The 18,799-nt window shown below is 28.4% G+C and overlaps 4 protein-coding genes across 4 annotated transcripts, besides 6 other annotated features; 1 reads left to right on the top strand and 3 right to left on the bottom strand.

Moving 5' to 3' along the window:
* Positions 1-217: 217 nt before the first annotated feature.
* Positions 218-1,255: a mobile genetic element.
* Positions 1,256-2,011: 756 nt separating this feature from the next.
* Positions 2,012-2,218: a mobile genetic element.
* A 1,941-nt stretch (positions 2,219-4,159) lies between these two features.
* Positions 4,160-4,187: a terminal%2Cinverted (terminal inverted repeat of MuDR-2B_TvMULE3 transposon ID:TVAGG3_0200840).
* Positions 4,160-6,116: a mobile genetic element.
* Positions 6,087-6,116: a terminal%2Cinverted (terminal inverted repeat of MuDR-2B_TvMULE3 transposon ID:TVAGG3_0200840).
* Positions 6,117-6,238: 122 nt separating this feature from the next.
* On the top strand, positions 6,239-6,742 carry TVAGG3_0200830 (galactose-binding domain-like family; the record flags this gene model as incomplete). Its single annotated transcript, XM_001305019.1, has 1 exon — positions 6,239-6,742. One exon carries the CDS (start codon positions 6,239-6,241, stop codon positions 6,740-6,742), a length of 504 nt encoding a protein of 167 aa, XP_001305020.1.
* A 1,560-nt stretch (positions 6,743-8,302) lies between these two features.
* Positions 8,303-8,350: a mobile genetic element.
* Positions 8,351-11,262: 2,912 nt separating this feature from the next.
* TVAGG3_0200810 (protein serine/threonine kinase protein) lies at positions 11,263-12,554 on the bottom strand (the record flags this gene model as incomplete). The annotated part of the gene is made up of 1 exon (XM_001305020.2): positions 11,601-12,524. One exon carries the CDS (start codon positions 12,522-12,524, stop codon positions 11,601-11,603), a length of 924 nt encoding a protein of 307 aa, XP_001305021.1.
* Positions 12,555-12,959: 405 nt separating this feature from the next.
* TVAGG3_0200800 (heme binding) lies at positions 12,960-14,915 on the bottom strand (the record flags this gene model as incomplete). Its single annotated transcript, XM_001305021.2, has 1 exon — positions 13,553-13,822. One exon carries the CDS (start codon positions 13,820-13,822, stop codon positions 13,553-13,555), a length of 270 nt encoding a protein of 89 aa, XP_001305022.1.
* Positions 14,916-15,568: 653 nt separating this feature from the next.
* On the bottom strand, positions 15,569-16,902 carry TVAGG3_0200790 (RNA polymerase II transcription regulator recruiting protein; the record flags this gene model as incomplete). The annotated part of the gene is made up of 1 exon (XM_001305022.2): positions 16,266-16,781. The coding sequence occupies one exon, from the start codon at positions 16,779-16,781 to the stop codon at positions 16,266-16,268; it is 516 nt and encodes a 171-aa protein (XP_001305023.1).
* Positions 16,903-18,799: the final 1,897 nt, after the last annotated feature.

The raw sequence follows: 18,799 nt of genomic DNA, 5'->3' as shown, positions 1-18,799 counted from the left end.
AATTTCAATTTATTGAATTTTCTATTCGAATTCAAAAATTTTCCCAAGAAGAAAAAATAATTAGGAAATTTAATATGTTAATACATAAAATATTTTATTTATTCAAAGAATTCAATTTTCTATTGGATCAAAAAACTTGTGTTAAAGTTCGTATTTTAAGATAACTATACTTTTAGAAGCTGTTTTTATTTTTTTCACCGGGATTTTATTAATTTAAGGGTGCACCCGTATGTACGTTTATTTGAGAGGAGGAGGATTACCCTCTCAATTTTGAGGGATTCGTTAGTTTATTTTCTCGATGAATATGCAATAAAATTTGATTTTTACCTTATCAATATACTTCATATAATATACACATGTTCATGTAAAAACTTTTTTCCAAAATCCTCAGGAATTAATGGATTTTTGAATTTTAAGAATTTTTTTCGAATTTTTTCGAAAAAAAAATATTTTCAGAACAGCCTTAACGGCTAAGATTTAGGAACAATGTTAAGTATCAAAAAGAAAGGAGGTCTGATATAGACAACATATATCGTTGAAGGTTTGAAAAATCTCTAATATTTGAGCCCAAAATTTCAAATTTTAATTTTTTGAAAAAAGAGGCCACCCGTATGTACGTTTATTTGCGAGGAGGAGGATTATATTTTTGAAAGGGTGAAACATTATGAATATGTTAATTATATAATAATATGTATTATTATAAAAAGAAAAAATAAAGCACGTTAAAATTTTTCTTTCTTGATTTTTTACAAAATCTACTTAGAATTATGCAAAATATGACTAAATAATTATAATTTCAAGTTAAATTTTAATTTGATAAATAATTTAAATTTCAAAATATCAAGTTCAGTTCGACTATGTATGTAGTAATTCCTCAATAAAGTGCCAAAAACCTATTAAAATATATGAACATTTTCAACATTTTAATGTTTTTATTTAAAAATTTGATGGAATATGAGCTTCAAACAATTATTATGTAAATAAAAATAATTAAATATATGTATTTATTCGTATTACAACCGTAGTAAGTCGATTCTTCCTTTCTTCTACTGAGTTTTGAATTTGATTTCGAATTGTAAAGAGATTCAAAGGGAAAATACTAGCGGATAAAAACTACCTCCATGAAGGGGTCATAATGGACTCAAGTTGTATTTTTTGATATTTTTTGCTTTTCGAGCCTAAATAGGTAGCCAAGATAATGCCTAAAAATAAGGTTCTAAATTCTGAAGTTTACATGATCCTCTCGTGTGCACCCTTAAATGGACCAAATGTTGATTTTTCATTCGTTTTCTCATTATCGAAAAAAATTTGGAAAGCTAAGAAGTCAATAACAAGTTATATAATACAACAAAACCCACATCGGATATGTTTTCATCAAATAGTCTCCTAGATTTGTTATGAAATTAAAATATCATGATATTTTAAGGGCTTTTGATTTCAATATTAGAATTATTCAGTTATGTCGTGCTAATATCAATTGCTTTATACAATTAATCGTTTACAAGCTGCAAAAATCGAACAATAATTTGACTTTGTAAAAAAAGTGCGTCATTTTTATTCGTTATACTTACAAAATGTAAACATTACGAGAAACATTTACATTTGTAAATGTAACAAGTAAAGTTGTATCGCATAATTTGACTTTGTAAAAAAAGTGCGTCATTTTTATTCGTTATACTTACAAAATGTAAACATTACGAGAAACATTTACATTTGTAAATGTAACAAGTAAATACATCAGATTTAAATTGTAAATGTAGTTTATCTCTCTCATCTCCTTTTTAAAAGGTATTACATACATACGAACGCATGGGTCACTCAATAATTAGCGTGATAATAATTGAGGATAGACTGTAATCGTAATTTTATTTTTGGACTTATATTTCGACATTTTGAAGTCGCTTGAAAGTCTTGCAAATGATTAAATTTGGAAAATTTGACCTAAGTCTGCATTATTTTGATGACTTAAACAATTCTATAAATCTGTTTTCCTAAAAATTTAAAAAGATATAATTTCAATTTCCCTAAATTTATGTAATTCATATATCACCAAAATATTTGGACTGCATTTCGTTTGTCTGCACCTAATTAAAGTCTAAATACCAATTAATTTTGGAGTTGCATTGCTTTTAATGTAAAAATGCACGTTTAGAAAAAGACGATAACGATTAAATTACAAAATCGATAACGACGACGATTAAATTACAAAATCGATAACCTCTCAGAAATTTGGAATTGAATCTAGCAAAACTGAAAAATCCACAGAAGCACCCAATATATCTTCGGAAGATATAGAAAATCCCTACGAATCAGATTCTCATAATAATCCATTTTTTGCTCTTGAAGATTCATTTTGCGATTTATTGTTCAATGAATTCGTTTAAGTATATTTTGTGTCTTTTAATAGTAGATATTATTTTAGAACTAAAACTTTATCTTAGAGATTTTATTAGATTTTTTCTTTTCTTTATTCCCCTTAGAAAATCTGATATTCTGTCCTGAAAATTTTCTTTGAGTGCAGACCAATTCAATAAGAAAGATGAGCCGCTGATTTGAGAAGGACGTTAGCGGCAGATCATTATGTTAAGAAAATTGAATTAATACAATGTTCTCAAAAAAAGTAATCGGATATTCAATATTTGAAATATGTTTTTGACATCTATTTCTAATTATATTATATCATTCACATTAAATTATGGCGTTTTTGTTCAGCTTGAGGATATGTTCCAAAAGTTCGATTAATTATATTAAATTCAGCATGTATATCAATATATAAAATAAATCTGAATATGTTTTCTGTTATTTCAATTTTGATAAAAATTCAATTTATTCAATGATAAAATATCTCAGATAATTTAGATATTGTAAAAACTTTTAGATTTCTGCTATTTTTATTTACATGGGTAAATTCTCTTACACAAAAGTTAGGATTTGACACCTAACAACCACAATGAAAATTCCCAACATCTGCCAAAGAGTATCTGTTTCAAAGAATAAAACAATATTACTTTCAAAAATCAAAAAATAAACATTTTGAAATTTTTAAAAATCCGAAATAGATAATCAAGAATATATTGTCTATTCTGAAATCTGAATTAAACAACGCTTATAAAATAAAATTCACCAAATTATTTTCAACATCGTTGATATGTCTGAAAACAAATTCTGCATAGATTTTTAAATTCGTATGGTGCTAATTCGATCTCTCTTCAATTTTCGAAATTATCTTCGTAATTCAAAATTACATCAAAAATTTTATTTGTAATAATTTTATTCCATTACCCAATACCGATGTTAACTTCATTTTCTTAATTTTTTATAATTAACCCACATCATGAAATTCTTCAACTTATATCTCCTTAAAACTCAATTAAAATCGCATTTTTGCATAGGAAAATTGTATATTTTAGGAATATCTTTCTTTTATTTCAGATGTATTTCTTATTATTAACTTTCAAGTCACGATTTTTAAAAAAAAATTGACCAAATTAAAATATAAGAATTATCACATCAAAGATATATCTCATTATGTAAGATATTAAGAGCCATATCAAAATGGGGCCTATTATTGATATGTAGATATTTTATAAATTTCTTTCAAATATTTTCAATACTTATCGGATCAGTTGATCAGAAAAATTGACAAATCTGAATTATTGAATTTATTGATTTTTAATTTGCACTAAAATTACTTCTTTAAAAGTTGTTAATAAATATGTATTTTATGTTTTGTGAGCCTGGCAGGTCAGATAACCGTTTTTTCTCGAGTTACAAAAATTCTATTGCACGGTATCTGCCATTCAAATTGAAAACTTAATATCTGATCATTATTTACTGGATCATGTTGATAATCAATGAAGAAGATTTGCGCCTTTTTTTCATCTAAATTGAAACTCAAATTATTAATTTGGATCGATTCTATTTCTTTCGGAATTACTTTTGATAACTCAACATGCTTGCAATAGATATCAAAATTTTTCTTGAAATGATCTGCTAGAAACCATATTTCCTGAATCTGACAACTAAAAGTGACAGCACCTACATATGCTTAGAAATTTTCTCTTATTTTTATTAGAAGATGATAGCATTTTCAAACGAGTTTACCACGAAAATACTGTTATTGTAAGTGCAAATGGTAATTCACAACAATATATAAACGGAAACAATAAGAATTACCGAAAAAGTGACAAAACATCAAAAACAGGGAGGGGGTCTCAATTTTTATTACTTATATTATTTTACAATATTTATATAAATACTCTTTATAATATATTTTACTATAAAATTATACCTCAAATTCAAATATTTAAAATATTATTTACATAATTATCTCAAAATTATATTTTTATATATTATTTTTCATATGTATAAATCATATAATCTATATCTATGCAAATCTCATCTAAAATTTTTTGAAACAAACCGCTACCATTTTATAATGGTCCATCTTAAATTCATCATAAATTCTGGTACATCTTAGTACCAGAGTCTTCAAATCTCAAACACTCTGGTACCAACATGTACCAGACGCGAGTTTCCAATGCCCTCGTACGATTTTCTATTAAGATTTCTTTGAATGAGAAGGTCTTCATAGAAACTCGTACGAGGCTTCTCTTTTAAATACTCTGGTACCTGCTGGTATCGGAGTCGACTTTACAGCCCTTTCCCCAATTTTGAAGCTGGGGAAAGTTTTCAAGCAATGAAAGGGAAGCTCTCGCTATGAGGTGAAAATCTAGAATTTTTACCTCATAGCGAGTAATCCTTTGTTAATTGCTTGAAAACTTTCTTCAAATTATCAAAATTTCGAGGAAAGTTTCCTTGCTTCAAAGTAGAGATGGAGCCCTTTGAGCCACTGCATATAGGTCAGTGACTCAAAATACTCCATCTCTACTAGAAATCGCCAAAATTTGGGTCGCAATCTTTGAAATGCGACGCAAGTTTGGGCAATTTCGCGAGGGACTTGCTCCATTTGGTGCATAGATTCACACTCTATGCACCAGATGGAACAATTCTTTCGCTGACAGCGGGAAACTTTGTCTGAATAGTTTAACATTCAGACAAAGTTTCCCGCTGTCAGAGAGGAATGGAAGGGTAAGAGGTATATATTCATAATGTATACCTCTTACTCTTCCATTCCCTCAAGAAAGTTCAAAAACTTGGGTGCAATCAGTTCTGATTGCACCCAAGTTTTTGAACTTTATATAAGGAATTGTTGGCTATGATGTACTGATCATGAATCAGTACATCATAGCCAACAATTCCTTCGCAAACAGTGGGAAACTTTGTCTGAATAGTTTAACATTCAGACAAAATTTCCCGCTGTCAGGGAGGGAATTAGAGGGTGGGAGATATATAGATAGACTATAAATCTCTCACCCTTTAATTCCCTCAAGAAAGTTCAAAAACTTGGGTGCAATCAGAACTGATTGCACCCAAGTTTTTGAATTTTGTATAAGGAATTGTTGGCTATGATGTGGATAGCCGCTGCCAGACCAAATGAATTAACCGTTGTGAATAACGTTTCTGAATCTTTATTTAAAAAGATAAAATATCACGATTTTGGCTGCGTTAAAAATCAAAGAATTGATGTTTTTGTCAAAAATCTTTTAGAAGAAGTTGCACCCAATTACTTTTATCGTATTAAAAACGATTTACTTCAAACAGGTTTTATTCCTTCAATTAGAATTCGCGAGCCTCGATTGACAGATTATAAAACAAAATTGAAAAGAGAAGTTCAATCACGTTTATACCAAGTATTAAATTTTGTTCAGAATCAAGAAGCCAATTTGAATCCATTAAGATTTTTATTGGAAAATGCTGAAGAAAAACTTTCTCAAATAAATGAGAAGATACAAAATTCAATTACATATTTAAGATCGTTTGAAATTCCAAATGAATTGTTAGATACGTATATGTTAGAAATTAATGAATTTTGTTATAATTCTCCAGATTATATTTTAGAACATTTCGAAGAATTTTTAGAGGATTTCAAAGAAAAGAATAATTTAATAGACTAAAAAATTTATTATTTTTATTTATTGTGAATTTTAAATTGTCACTTTTTAAGTGTTACTCCCTATTGAAGGTGTCACTTTTTCGGAAATTCTTATATACTCATGATAGCATTTTCAAACGAGTTTACCACGAAAATACTGTTATTGTAAGTGCAAATGGTAATTCACAACAATATATAAACGGATCAATCCAGATGACTAAACCTGAATTCATAATAGATCAAATGGACAAGAAATATAATTGGTGTTCTAAATGCAGCAACATTAAAGAAGAGAAAGCCTGGATCACTTTTGCAATTAGAAATAAGAAAATAAATCTTAGAGGATATTATCTGAAAGCTGCATGTTGTTATCTACGATGTTCCTGTGAGTTAAGTGTTATTGGAACTAGATGTCCACTTTATAGCTGGTCTTTACAAGTTTCAAGCGATAATATAACTTTTTCAACTGTGCACCATGTCGAAAAAGACGAAAATATGCTTTCTTGTGCTGAAAGGACCTATGACTTTCATAAGAGCTATCTTACAAAATTTGTCCGACTTATTCAGACGGATGTTTATCCAGGAGAGCCGTCTACCATAGGACTTAATAAAATTGAATTATTTGGTGATTTGATAGATGATCCAGACTTCGAAAAAGGTATTAATTTTCTATCTGATTATAATGATGACGATGATGTTAGTATTATCGGACATATATCAAAGAACCGGAATATAACTGTTTATTAAATTGTATATGTTATGTTTTTTATATATTTTGCTTCGATTTTCATCAACTATAACTTAATTCAATGATAAATATAACAATTTCCATGATAAAACAGCATCTTATGATGTGCATACTATTATTTAAATTATAGAATCTGATAACTACATAGGTTCTAAAATGAAATCTTTCCAACAACAAGGGTTCAACATAATAAAGATGAAATATTGATACTAAGATTATACCTTGTTAATGTTATAGACTATTTAGTCTTAGATTCTTATAAGAGGTAGGGCAACGATAGGTCAAAAAGGCTTCTCTGATAGATTTCCTTGCCTTTTGGATATGCTATAATATATAGCCTAGCATGATAGGATATGATGTCAAAAGTTAGAACATAACTTAGGATCTTGAGAAAAATGAAAAACAAAAATTACATAAAAAAAGAAAAATTTTAACTAATTTGTTTTTTTGGACCGAATAAGTAATTTTATTGAATTTCAATACGACACATAGATTTTATTATTAGTAATAAATATAATGGTTTACTATTAACAAGGAACCTAAACTAATGAAAATTTGATTTCAAATATTGTATATGATTATCATAGATTACCAAAATATATTGCTATTTATGAGGATATAATATTGATTATTAGTAAATCGTATAAATTTTAATAAATATACCATGAATATTGAATGAATTTCTTTTTTGATTCATAGGGGTAAAACGCGCTTTTATATGATTTAGACAGAGAATTTATGAGATGTAAATAACACAATAAAGGTTTATATTGAATATTTTCTAAAAATAAATCGAAATTATAAAAAACCAATACATTTATTCATTGAAACTACTTGGACAAATATGAAACAAGCATTCAGGCAATACTTTTGAGACTTCAACGCATCTGATAATTTTTTATATAACTTCACCTCTTATGCTTAGAGTGGAGGTATTGAGATCGTATAAGTATAGATGAGCTCACATTCAGATATGATGTGTGAACTTCTGTTTTCACTGCAATTTGAATCAGAATAAACTCAAAACAAGAATAAAATGATATTACTCACTCTCTAAATGTGTTCGAGATTTAAAGTTATGAATAAAACGATTCATCTTTCGAAGCCCCCATTTAATGAGAGACTTCGAAAGATGAATGTATTCATGTAGATGAAATACTATATATGACCATGTTGATACTAAAGATATCAAAATGTTCATTTTTAAGTGCAATAGAAGGTTATCTCTCGTAAAATCTCAATTTAAGAAGATTTAGAAAGAACTCCTTTCCTAAGTAGATAGTGTGTGGTTTCTGTCTTTTGGTTGATCAGGAACTATGAAATTAAGTCGGACAGAAAGAAGTTCTTTTCCAAAACAGACTCCAAATGAGTTGTTCGAAAAGAACTTCCTTCTGTATATGGATAATTGTAGTTACCGCACTGAAGTATGTGATTGTGATGATGGAGTTCTCGATAAATCTAAAATCGGATTAAGATTAATTGAAAACTCAAGTAATTCTTTGAAATCTTGTGTTGTCTGGCACTATAATAACCAAAGAATGAGAATATTATGTTGAATGATGAGTACGTGTGCTCGGCATTCGCCGAGCGAATTGAGTTTAACGTACTATGAAAAGTGACAAATTTGGGCTTTTTTTCCTAGGGTTATGATCTCTTCCTTTCTGCTCAATACGACAGAAATGAAAGAATGAATTTGTACTCCCTAATTGATTACTACAATCTGTATCTATCTTTAACATAGAATTAGCTGCATTGTGATTTATACTCCAGAATTATTCAATTTAAGATCAACCTCGTAAATTTTAATCATATTGCACCAATACTCCTACGTTGAGATAAGAACATGATTATACATACCAAAGCCCCATATTAAAAATCAAAATTTAGCACCTCCATTATGCAACCACATTATTCGTCGCAAATAAGTATATTTACGCATATTATGATGCATATTCACACAACTCGTATACATGAAAAGTTATTAAAATCAGACAAAATTATTGCAATAAGGAAAAAAAACAACTTTATTATATATGTTAGTAATGAATTACAAATATTTCTACAAAGAATGCTCAATACTTCATATAATCTTCGAATATTTCTTATTACAAGTTAATACATTTTGACTCGAACATGATAAACAAAAGCTGACACGCTGATTACTACATTTATGAAAATATAGTACGTTTCCATTCATCTGTTTACTTGTTTTTGTTGGAATAAAATCATTTTTTTTTCTTTCATGAAATAAGAATTTTGCTGCGAAAGCAATATCTCTAACAATAATTAATACATTACGTCAACTCTGGAATGAGTATTTATCAAATATGATATCAAAATCAAAAATTAGTTGTTTATTTATGAGTAAAAACGATGTAAATTGATTATTTGACTAATTATCAAATACTTTGATTTTCCAAATTTTTTTCGAAATTGATTTTTTCATGTGAAAATTCAAATTGTTTAATTTCATTTTTGAAATTTTGAATTTTTTTTGGAATTTTGAGTTGATCAATTCAGCAGAATTGATAATGCTATTGCTTTAGGGCATACCACAAGGTGATGAATAAAAGGTGAACATTAACAAATTATTTTAAATCACAAATATCATCCTCATCAACTTTAATTCTAAAAAGAACTGTACTGAATTATGAAAATGCATGATTTACATTATTAAAATCTTTGAATGAAAATAGTACAAGATAAGTTTTTATTCATTTTTAATTAGATTTAAACGAAAAACTACTCCATATTAAAATTTAAGTCGAGAAATCGTATTTTGTTCTTATTTGTTAGCATTTTGTAGACATTCTAATCTTGAATTAATTTGTTACATGATATTATTAACAAATTTAACTGAAAAAATATGTTAATATGGAATAAACCATGATTATATAAGCTATCAATGCTATATATACATATGTAAAAGATTCATATTAACTCAATTAACAAAAATGATAGATTTTCATAAAGGTTCAATCTAGGTTCGTCCGAAAATTTTGATTTTTATATAGAAGACATAGTCTCATATACATAATTAAATTTTCAAACAAATTTGATCATACCATTTATTAAGCAGGATAGTATATTAATTACTATCAGTATAAAAATATAAAAATGATTATATTTAATTATTGCATAATTTAGTCAAAGAGTTATAAGCCTCAAGTGATCGTTATCACCTTCAATGCACGTATACTTTATTGATTCATAGATATTTAATCTATGTTTGACATGTTGTTGTCGTCATTCGTTTTGTTCCCATTCTTCCTAAGTTAGAATTAGAGAATACACCATCCACATCATCTAATTTGGTCCTCAGCGATAGATTGGTTCATTTTGGAGGAGTCCCATTAGACAGTTTTCGAGCACCAAATATCAAATTTTAATGTATACAAATCTTTAGTGATTTATCTCTTTTATGATGAGTAAAAGGTTTCTGCTCATCAACATTTGATTTCCGACATATATGATTTCTAATTGCAATTATTTACTTTCTTTTTATAATCTAACTCTGTGACTCATACCATAAATTAATTATTGGAAAGTGTCAATATGTTTGGCACAACGCATGGCGGAAGATACCAAACCATGCAGGGAATATGATACGTTTAAGATCTCCGAACTTTTTTTCCAAAAATTTTCTATCGTTGCCCTACCTCTTTCTTATAAAGTACTCACAAAATCTAGATTGAGAGGCGGTCAATGACTTTTGAGGGGAAATTAACGCATGGAATTTAATATTATTTAGGTTGATATTCTTGCTTATTATTTCAGAAAAAAATCTTAAAAATTTCAATATGAAAATTGAAAGCAATTCAAAAAAATTGCTAACATGTAAATTTTAATATCCTATGCATAATTTCATATTTTGAACATTTTTTATTTTTTGTTTAAAACTTAAAATTTTGCGAATTTAATATAATTTATAAAATATAATACGCATATATATTTAAAATACACTAAATTTAATTGTTAATTGACGTTTTTGGGAATGAATTTTATCAAAACATGCCTGAATCCGAAAATTTGAAAGAACGAATTACACAATCATATATGTAGAATTCAAAATACAAACTTAAAGATTGTATACGTTTAAAATTATTCAGATTGTGTTTGATTTCCACTCATTCTGTTTCTTTTGAACTCTAACACTAACATTTCATGATGATTACATGATCCATTTATACATGGTTGAATTGTTCCAGATTCTACCAGAAAATCAATCCAAATTTCTCAATGCATTCATGTTGATTGGACAAAATTTAAAATTTATCAGCCTGTTTCTAGAGAAACTCATATATTCCCTAATGAAATGTAATTTTTGCTACATTTATTTCAATCAAATTTCAAAAAATTGACTGCAGAGCTTGAAAAGGTGATGAATCATGTTGTTATTAGATGTACATATTAGATTTACTATTTCCAAAAAAATGCTCAAATTTGAATAGTTTTTAGAAAATTTGGAATTACACTCCTTACATTATATATAATTAAATGTTTAAATTTTATTTATTTTTCCCTTTTAATTTTATAACGTGCTCTATCAAAACTAACCTCTCAATTGAAGGCCACAAAATCTAAGTAGTGAGGGTACACAAATTTTGTATGGAGTCCGGTTCAATTTTTGAGAGCCTCACTACTTAGATTTTGTGACTACCTTATTTTGTTCATTGTTGTTTCATTATCGAAAAAAAAAATCAAAATTCATGATACAATAACTGTAAATATGAATAACTTCACGAACAAAAGAACCCCGGTTACATGAAATCGAACAGTTTTCGAGTTAAGATAAAAATCTACAAAATAATTGTTTTTTATCATACATACAATACATGTTTATTTTATTTTTACATATTACATAGCACTCATACCGGTAACTAGCATCGAAGACATTCTTCTCTTCGTTACTGGTTGAACAATCATAGAAGTATGAGAAAGAACGCGCATTGGACTCATTAATAATGAATCTCTGCGTTTTCTTCTTATAAAAGTGGCTGATGTTCCTTTAAACAAAGGAACATTGAGTAAATCATCAATACTTGGTCTGTCTGAAGGATTAAGCTGTAAGCAACTGCCTATAATGTCAGCATACTCTTTATTATCAATTGCATCAAGGTTTGGTTCTTCTTTCAATACATTTTCTGCAATTGTTGCTTTGGATATTCCATCCCATGGAATACGACCCGTATACATCATATAAAAGATGACACCTAAAGCCCAGATATCGGCTTTATATGGGTCCTGCTTGGTAATTGATGTATATTCTGGGGCTAAAAATGGAAGAGAATTAAGAAATTCGTTTTCGCAGGTTCCAAACTCATCATCTGTTGGATATCCGAAGTCTGTGAGCTTAATAGTTTCATCTTCATCAATTAATATGTTGGAAGGCTTCAGATTCAAATGTGGTTTTTGCTTATGATGCAATTGAGCCACAGCTTTGGCAATTGCAATGGAGTGCTTGACTAAAAGTTCTTTGTTGAGATATTTCTGGCGTCTAATCATGTAATCAACTGTATTTGGACAAAACTCCTGTAAAATGTAAACATTTGATTCATATGATTCATATGCATATATTTTTGTAGTGTTGACATCAGTACTATCCATCATATAATCATAGTCCTTTTGCTTAAACTTTTCAATCGGAATCGATTTTAACACGTAATTCTTTTCACAATTTGGATACCTGATGATATAAACTGATCCACACTTCATTGATGAAATAGTTTCAACCAGGTCCAATTGTTTTATCTTCATGAATGACTCATCGTAAGAGAGCATTAAAAAAAATTGGTTTGAAAACCTGTCAAATTTTTTCTTTCAAAAGTAATGACGCCTTTGAGAATTACAAAGTTGGAAAATATGAATCTAAACTAGATTATAAGACTTTTCAAAACTATAATAAAAAAATTGAGACTTAAAGATTTACGCTAGCCGGAAATTGAAAACCCAACAGAAAATTTGAGACTGAAAGTTTTGAATATACAGTTGTTCAGTATATCGCATAATTGAGTATTAAAAATAAGAATTTGGATTTGATCGTTGGATTTTTTCCTAAGTTGGCGATTAGTCATTGAAATAAAATTTCCCCGTTGAATCAAAATTTATATACATATGCTGCAATGAAAGATTTCACTAACAACAAAATTTGAATTCAAAAAAACGGTTTTAGAAAAAAAAATAATGTGGTCATTTGATTATTGGATATTTAATATGGTGATTATATTTTAAATAAAATCCTAAAGCAAAAAGAGAAAACATACTTAGCCGAATTTTTATCGTACTGAAATTTATGTTATTTTATTGAGTTTGAGAGAGAATTTAGGAGGTAACCTATAAAAATTTTCAATGGCTTAATTAATTATATGCTTTCCAACGTTCTAAATTCGATAAATTAAAATTAGATTGTCATAAGAGCTCCAACAAGTTCCATTATCAAATTTTATCCTTATTAAATAAGATTACACATAATTGCGATTGCCTAGCTTAAATAATGATTGAGAATTCATTTTCACAAATTAGCAGAATGATTATGTGTTCCTAAAATGAATTGGTTTAAGATTTGTATACTTTAGCTCAAAAGGAACTAAATACCTCAAAAATATTGAAAAAAATAAAAATTGTTCTTTTCCCTATTCATAAAATACTAGGTAGATTGTATGTTAATTCATATTTTATGCAATGCGTGAATATTGATCTTTTTAAAATCACAAAAAAATCAAAAATTTATTTATTCTTGAAATTTGAATTAGAAAATTAAAACAGTTTTCTATCTAATTCATGAAATAATTGTATTTCCGCTGATGGTATTAGTAAACAAGCCTGCCGATCTTTAGTCCTTTGATAAAGTTAATAGAAAGATAAGCATGATGTTGTTTGTAAAGCTCTGTCATGTCATTTCCAGCACATTCAAGAATGATCTTCTTGCCACCTGGATGTCTGCCAAGAAACTGAGTCATATCAAACACTTCACCTTCATAAGAGCACCAGCAATCATCTGGTTTATTATGTTTGGCTAACTCTGCTCTTGTGATATCACCTATCCATTGCACGCGCTTCATGGGTCCATGTCTACTCATTTTTTTATATTTTTATACCAAATATGACGGTTTCCTATCGACTGACTAATTATTTTGTCACTTTTTAAGCTTACCTGATTTGAGTTGAAATTCCAATAGTATAACTGCAAATCAAGTAAGCATAATTTGTTGGATTAGAATCTGAACATTCTGTCAATCATCACTTCCCGTATAAAATTAGAAAATTGATTAGGAAATAATTCTGCAAATTATTATACCTAATAACTGATCAGTTCGTTCCAGTATGTTATAGAACAACTCAAAGAATTGTCTTTTCAGAAACTTTTTATAAGATAATTTAAATATTTTCTATTGATATCAAGCTAATTCATTCTCGAGAAAAACCATTCTCTGAACTCAAAAATCTACTAGAATTCTTCATTACTAAACTGATTTGAATGGGTTTTAGAAGATAAAAATAGTTTTTATTTTTTCTCGAGTAAGTTTTGTTACCCATTCTTCCATATATTTTCATCAGAAGCATTACGTAAAGCTATCCAACTAATTTTTAATCAAGTTTTTTGATTGAATTGCTCAAAATACAATTATCATTAGATTTTAAATAATTACGAACTACGGTATATACTACATTCAGACGTAGATGAATAAAATTTATGAATTGAGTAAATATCATGAGGAAAAATATTGAAATTTTTTATCTAATAGTATTATCATATTGGGGAAGGAAACATGCGTGAATCATGAACATGATTTCATTGCTTTATAATAGTACAATAAGAAATTAAAAAAAAATAACGGAACATGGTCAGTTTCTTGATGCGACTGTTTTGTATTATGCCTGAAGGTACGTAACTTGAATAAATTTTTAAGCTAAATGATTAATCAACTCAAATAAGAGATAAAATTAAAATAGGATTAAATGAATGAAAGAAACCCTATACCATATTGGTTTTATGAGTATCTTGTACTTCTATTGCGTAAGTGATTTAATAAAGAAATTGATTTCGAAAATTATTGACTTTTTCAAGCAGCAAATCAGCGATTCAGTAATTCTTGTATGTTTCATTTATATGGTAATAAAAAATCCTGATGAATATTTTGGTCATCAGTTATAAACATTGATACTTGATTCCCAGAAACATTTTTTTGGTATATCTGGGAGCTAAAAAATCAAATTCCAATATTTAAGTTATTCGAAATGTAAATAGATAATAAAACATATCTTTGGCACAATAACATGAAATTATCGAAATTGAGATTTATAATTTTTGAAAAATCAGCAATTACCTAAAAATTTTGATGAATTTTAAAGTAATGTTTATTTTTAGTCATTTTGATTTTTCCAAATTTTTCCTATTTTCATAAATTTCCAATAAAATTCATAATTTTGAAATTCATTTTTAAATTTTTGAATTTTTTTTGGAAATAAAAACATCATAAAATAGAGAAAATTGTAGGCAAATAATAACTACAGGATAGTTTATCATATAATTATTTTATTTTTTCTTAAAATCTTGAATTATATGCCAAAAGATTTTGTTTGGTTTCATGACAGTATCACAAAAACATAACATTGATAAATAAGTCATAGAATTTGTCTTAGCTTTAACTGTATTCTTATTTTTGACAAAATTTCATCCCAAAAAATCATTAAAAAGAATGCAATGAATGCTCTCTTCCATCTAAATATCTATAATTATGGAAATGAAAGTAGTTTTTGGGGTTAGAGATTCTTAGAGAAGAGTAACATAATTTTGAAAATTTTAGAAAAAGCAAATTTGAGAAAATTTGTTTAATTAATAATATCAGGTGTTAACATGATATAACAATAGGAAACTATAGGTATGCTCGATGGAATTAATCTTAGTACGATTATTTGATGAAAGTGATTGAAAATAGTAAAGATTCGTAGAGTATTTAGGTAGTTAGAAGCTACCTACAAGGGATATACGAGCTGGGAAGATGAGGGCTTGAAAAATAAACAGTTATATCAGGGGATATAATAATCAATTTCTGATGGCTGATATAACGATTCGATAAGAAATTGAATAGTCAAATCATGCAATAGAGGTAAATGGGCATTTCGGCAGTCCTGTTAATCGGGAACGATGAATGAGGTTGGGAAATATCTCCGAAAGCAATTAAGAGATTTGAGAGTTTATTGCCTGTAATGATCTAAGATTGAATACACTTGATTGCTGTAATGTAATGAGAACAATTCGATAGAAATATAAAATGTTGTTCGATTTTATGATGTTTGGCCGCAAAAGAATAAACATCATTTTATATCTCTGAAGTTTAGCATATCAAGAAACTGAAATCTGATGAGGGTTAAAAAAGAGTTTGAAAAAAAAATTATAAGATTAGGGTATAAAGAAAGAGATATTTAATCGATTAAATATCTTAAGCACAAGAAATAAATAGCTTGTGAATCTAAGAAAATAAAAGAGAACTAGTATATAAAGGTTTCTCTTAAAGTAGCTTAGAACCAGCTAAAGATTTCTTGTTCAAAGTTGTCGAAGAGTTCGTCTTCGACACTGAACAGTGACTCAAAGTTTGAGTCTGCTGTAGAAGAGTTAGGAAATGAATTTCCTGGAAAACCGTGGTAGGAGCTCTCGGCAAAGTTGTCGAGAACCTGTCCGCGTTGGACCGGTGACGAGTGTTCGAGTAGAGCCCCTTCAGCACGCGCGCACTGCGGTTCGACATCGCTGTGCTCGCAGGACGGGGAGCGCTGCTTCATCTGGTAGGACTCGGTGTTGACAAAGAAAACGTTGTCGGTAGTGATGTTGCGGCGAACAAGCTTGCGATATTGTGCTTTAACTGCAACATCAGTACGACGCTTCATCATGCTGGAAATGACTTTCCACTTCTTGCCAACTTCCTCGACCTTCTTGAGGATGAAGTAGTTCTCTTCGGTGCTGAATTCTTCGCGGTTGATCTTGGTGTCAAGGTATCCCTCCCAACGGTCTTTGCACTGACGTGCATTCCTGTTGAGCATCTGGCTGCTAACAACGCGCCAGTCGATACTCCTGCTTTGCTTGAGACAGTCGTTGACGATGCTCGTAAGGAGACGATCCTCGTCCGCGCTGAAGGGGCTCTTAGTGAATTTTCGTTCTGACATCAATAAAAATAATGAAGTAAAAGATAAACCCATCATTTTCATTCAAAACTTTTCTATATCATCAAAATTGTATGTTGTGTTTTCAATTTTGTAAGAAACTAATTTGACATTAAACAATATTTATTGTTTTATCATTAATCATAATTATTAAAATAGAAATGTTTTATCATAGTTTATTTTGAAAGGTATTTTTTGAAAAAATCAATTTTGTGATTCATCTTTAACATATCATATCTAGTTTATCTTTTCGGAATTTATCTTTTCAAATATTCAAAAGTTAATAAATATTCACAAAGAGTTCATAATTTTTTTGAAATGACTTTTCGATTTATCTCCTCTCAAATTTTATTAATCTTCCAATAGCTTTTTATTTTATTTGTTTGACTATATATTCCAAAATTACTAAATTCACAAAATTTCTTCTCATTCCGTTCACTTTAAAATCTAAAATTCATTAGTTCTTTCCTTCATAGAATAAGAATGATCAAAAAACTTAATTATTTGATCGAAGCAAAAAGTGACATTCACATTTTCTTAATTTCTTGTTTATTCTCATCCTTGCAAAACTAATTTCTATTATCATTAATATTGTTTCTAATGCAGATTGATTAATTGATAACATGATATTAGATATCATTAACAAAAATCAACTTCACATTTTACTAATAATTTAATTTGTATTATTTTAAATAAGGGTTTCGTTTTGCTAAAATTGTCACTTTTATAGCATATTTGTTTTTGGATGTTTTGCGAAACCAAAAAAAACTATGATATACAATGTGTGTGTAAAGAAAATACTTTATTTACTAGTTAAAAAATCATTTGGTATTGATCAAGTTTTTTTTTCTGGATAAGATATTATATGGATAATTGGATAGAAAATACAATTATATAATCTTGTACCTGGTTTAATTAAGCTAATTGTCATCAGAAACTTGTAATTTTTATGAATTTCAGATTTTCTTTTCATTACTGCTTTTCTTAATAGGTCAAGTTCTTATTTACGTTATAAAGTATGATATTTACAAGTATCAAGTTATCATGTTTTTTGAGAAATTATGAGAAACAAACAAAAATGAAAAAGATAGGAATAGCAATGAATAGTGATGTGGGTATAGAAAATGTAAGAGATATGAATGCAAAGCAATCAGTATTTAGGATATTGACCATAGATTTCGAAAAAAAAATGCTGCATATTGAGCGAAAACTATGATTATATTATAAGGCTGTCATTTAAAGCATAATGAAACTATTCCCTTTTCATTTTAATCGAATAAGATAGTAAAGATTTTTGAATTAGCTAGAAACTGATGAGATGTTTTCACAAATCAGATTTTTAATCTCTATAATGCATAATTCACTCAATATCTCAATTTTGATATTGCGAGATATTTTTGCTATCGGTTTCGCAATTTTGACACAATAGCAAGAGGGTTCTATAAGCATTATTATCAACGTAGAATCTGAATATCATATCAGAAAATGTCGCAAATCTGACATTTACCCGACCAAATAGCAAAAATAATTGAATACTTTTCGCAAAAACTTTAAAAATCGATAAAAATATGAAATATAGATATTAAAGAGACTTTTTATATAATATTAAAAAAAAAAAAAAAAAAAAAAAAAAGGTAGTGGGGCCTCCAGGCACTTCGTGCCCTCTAGCCCTGAAGATGTTTAGTATAACTTTGTCCGGACAAGTAAGGGTCTATCGTCGCTACAGGAAAAGTTACAGGCGTTCCAAGGAAGTATACTTTGAGAAGCCTTTTCTCCTTATAGAATGAGATAGGACGGTTATTTTACAAAACTGACAACACTTTGACCGAGTAGTTTTTTGTGCTGAACAAAAAGTGTCATATAAACATCTGTCAAAAACCGTTTTTTACTTCACTTAA

This window comes from Trichomonas vaginalis, chromosome IV, assembly GCF_026262505.1.
Source record: "Trichomonas vaginalis G3 chromosome IV, whole genome shotgun sequence".
NCBI lineage: Eukaryota > Parabasalia > Trichomonadida > Trichomonadidae > Trichomonas > Trichomonas vaginalis.
This window is presented reverse-complemented; position numbering and strand designations above follow the sequence as displayed.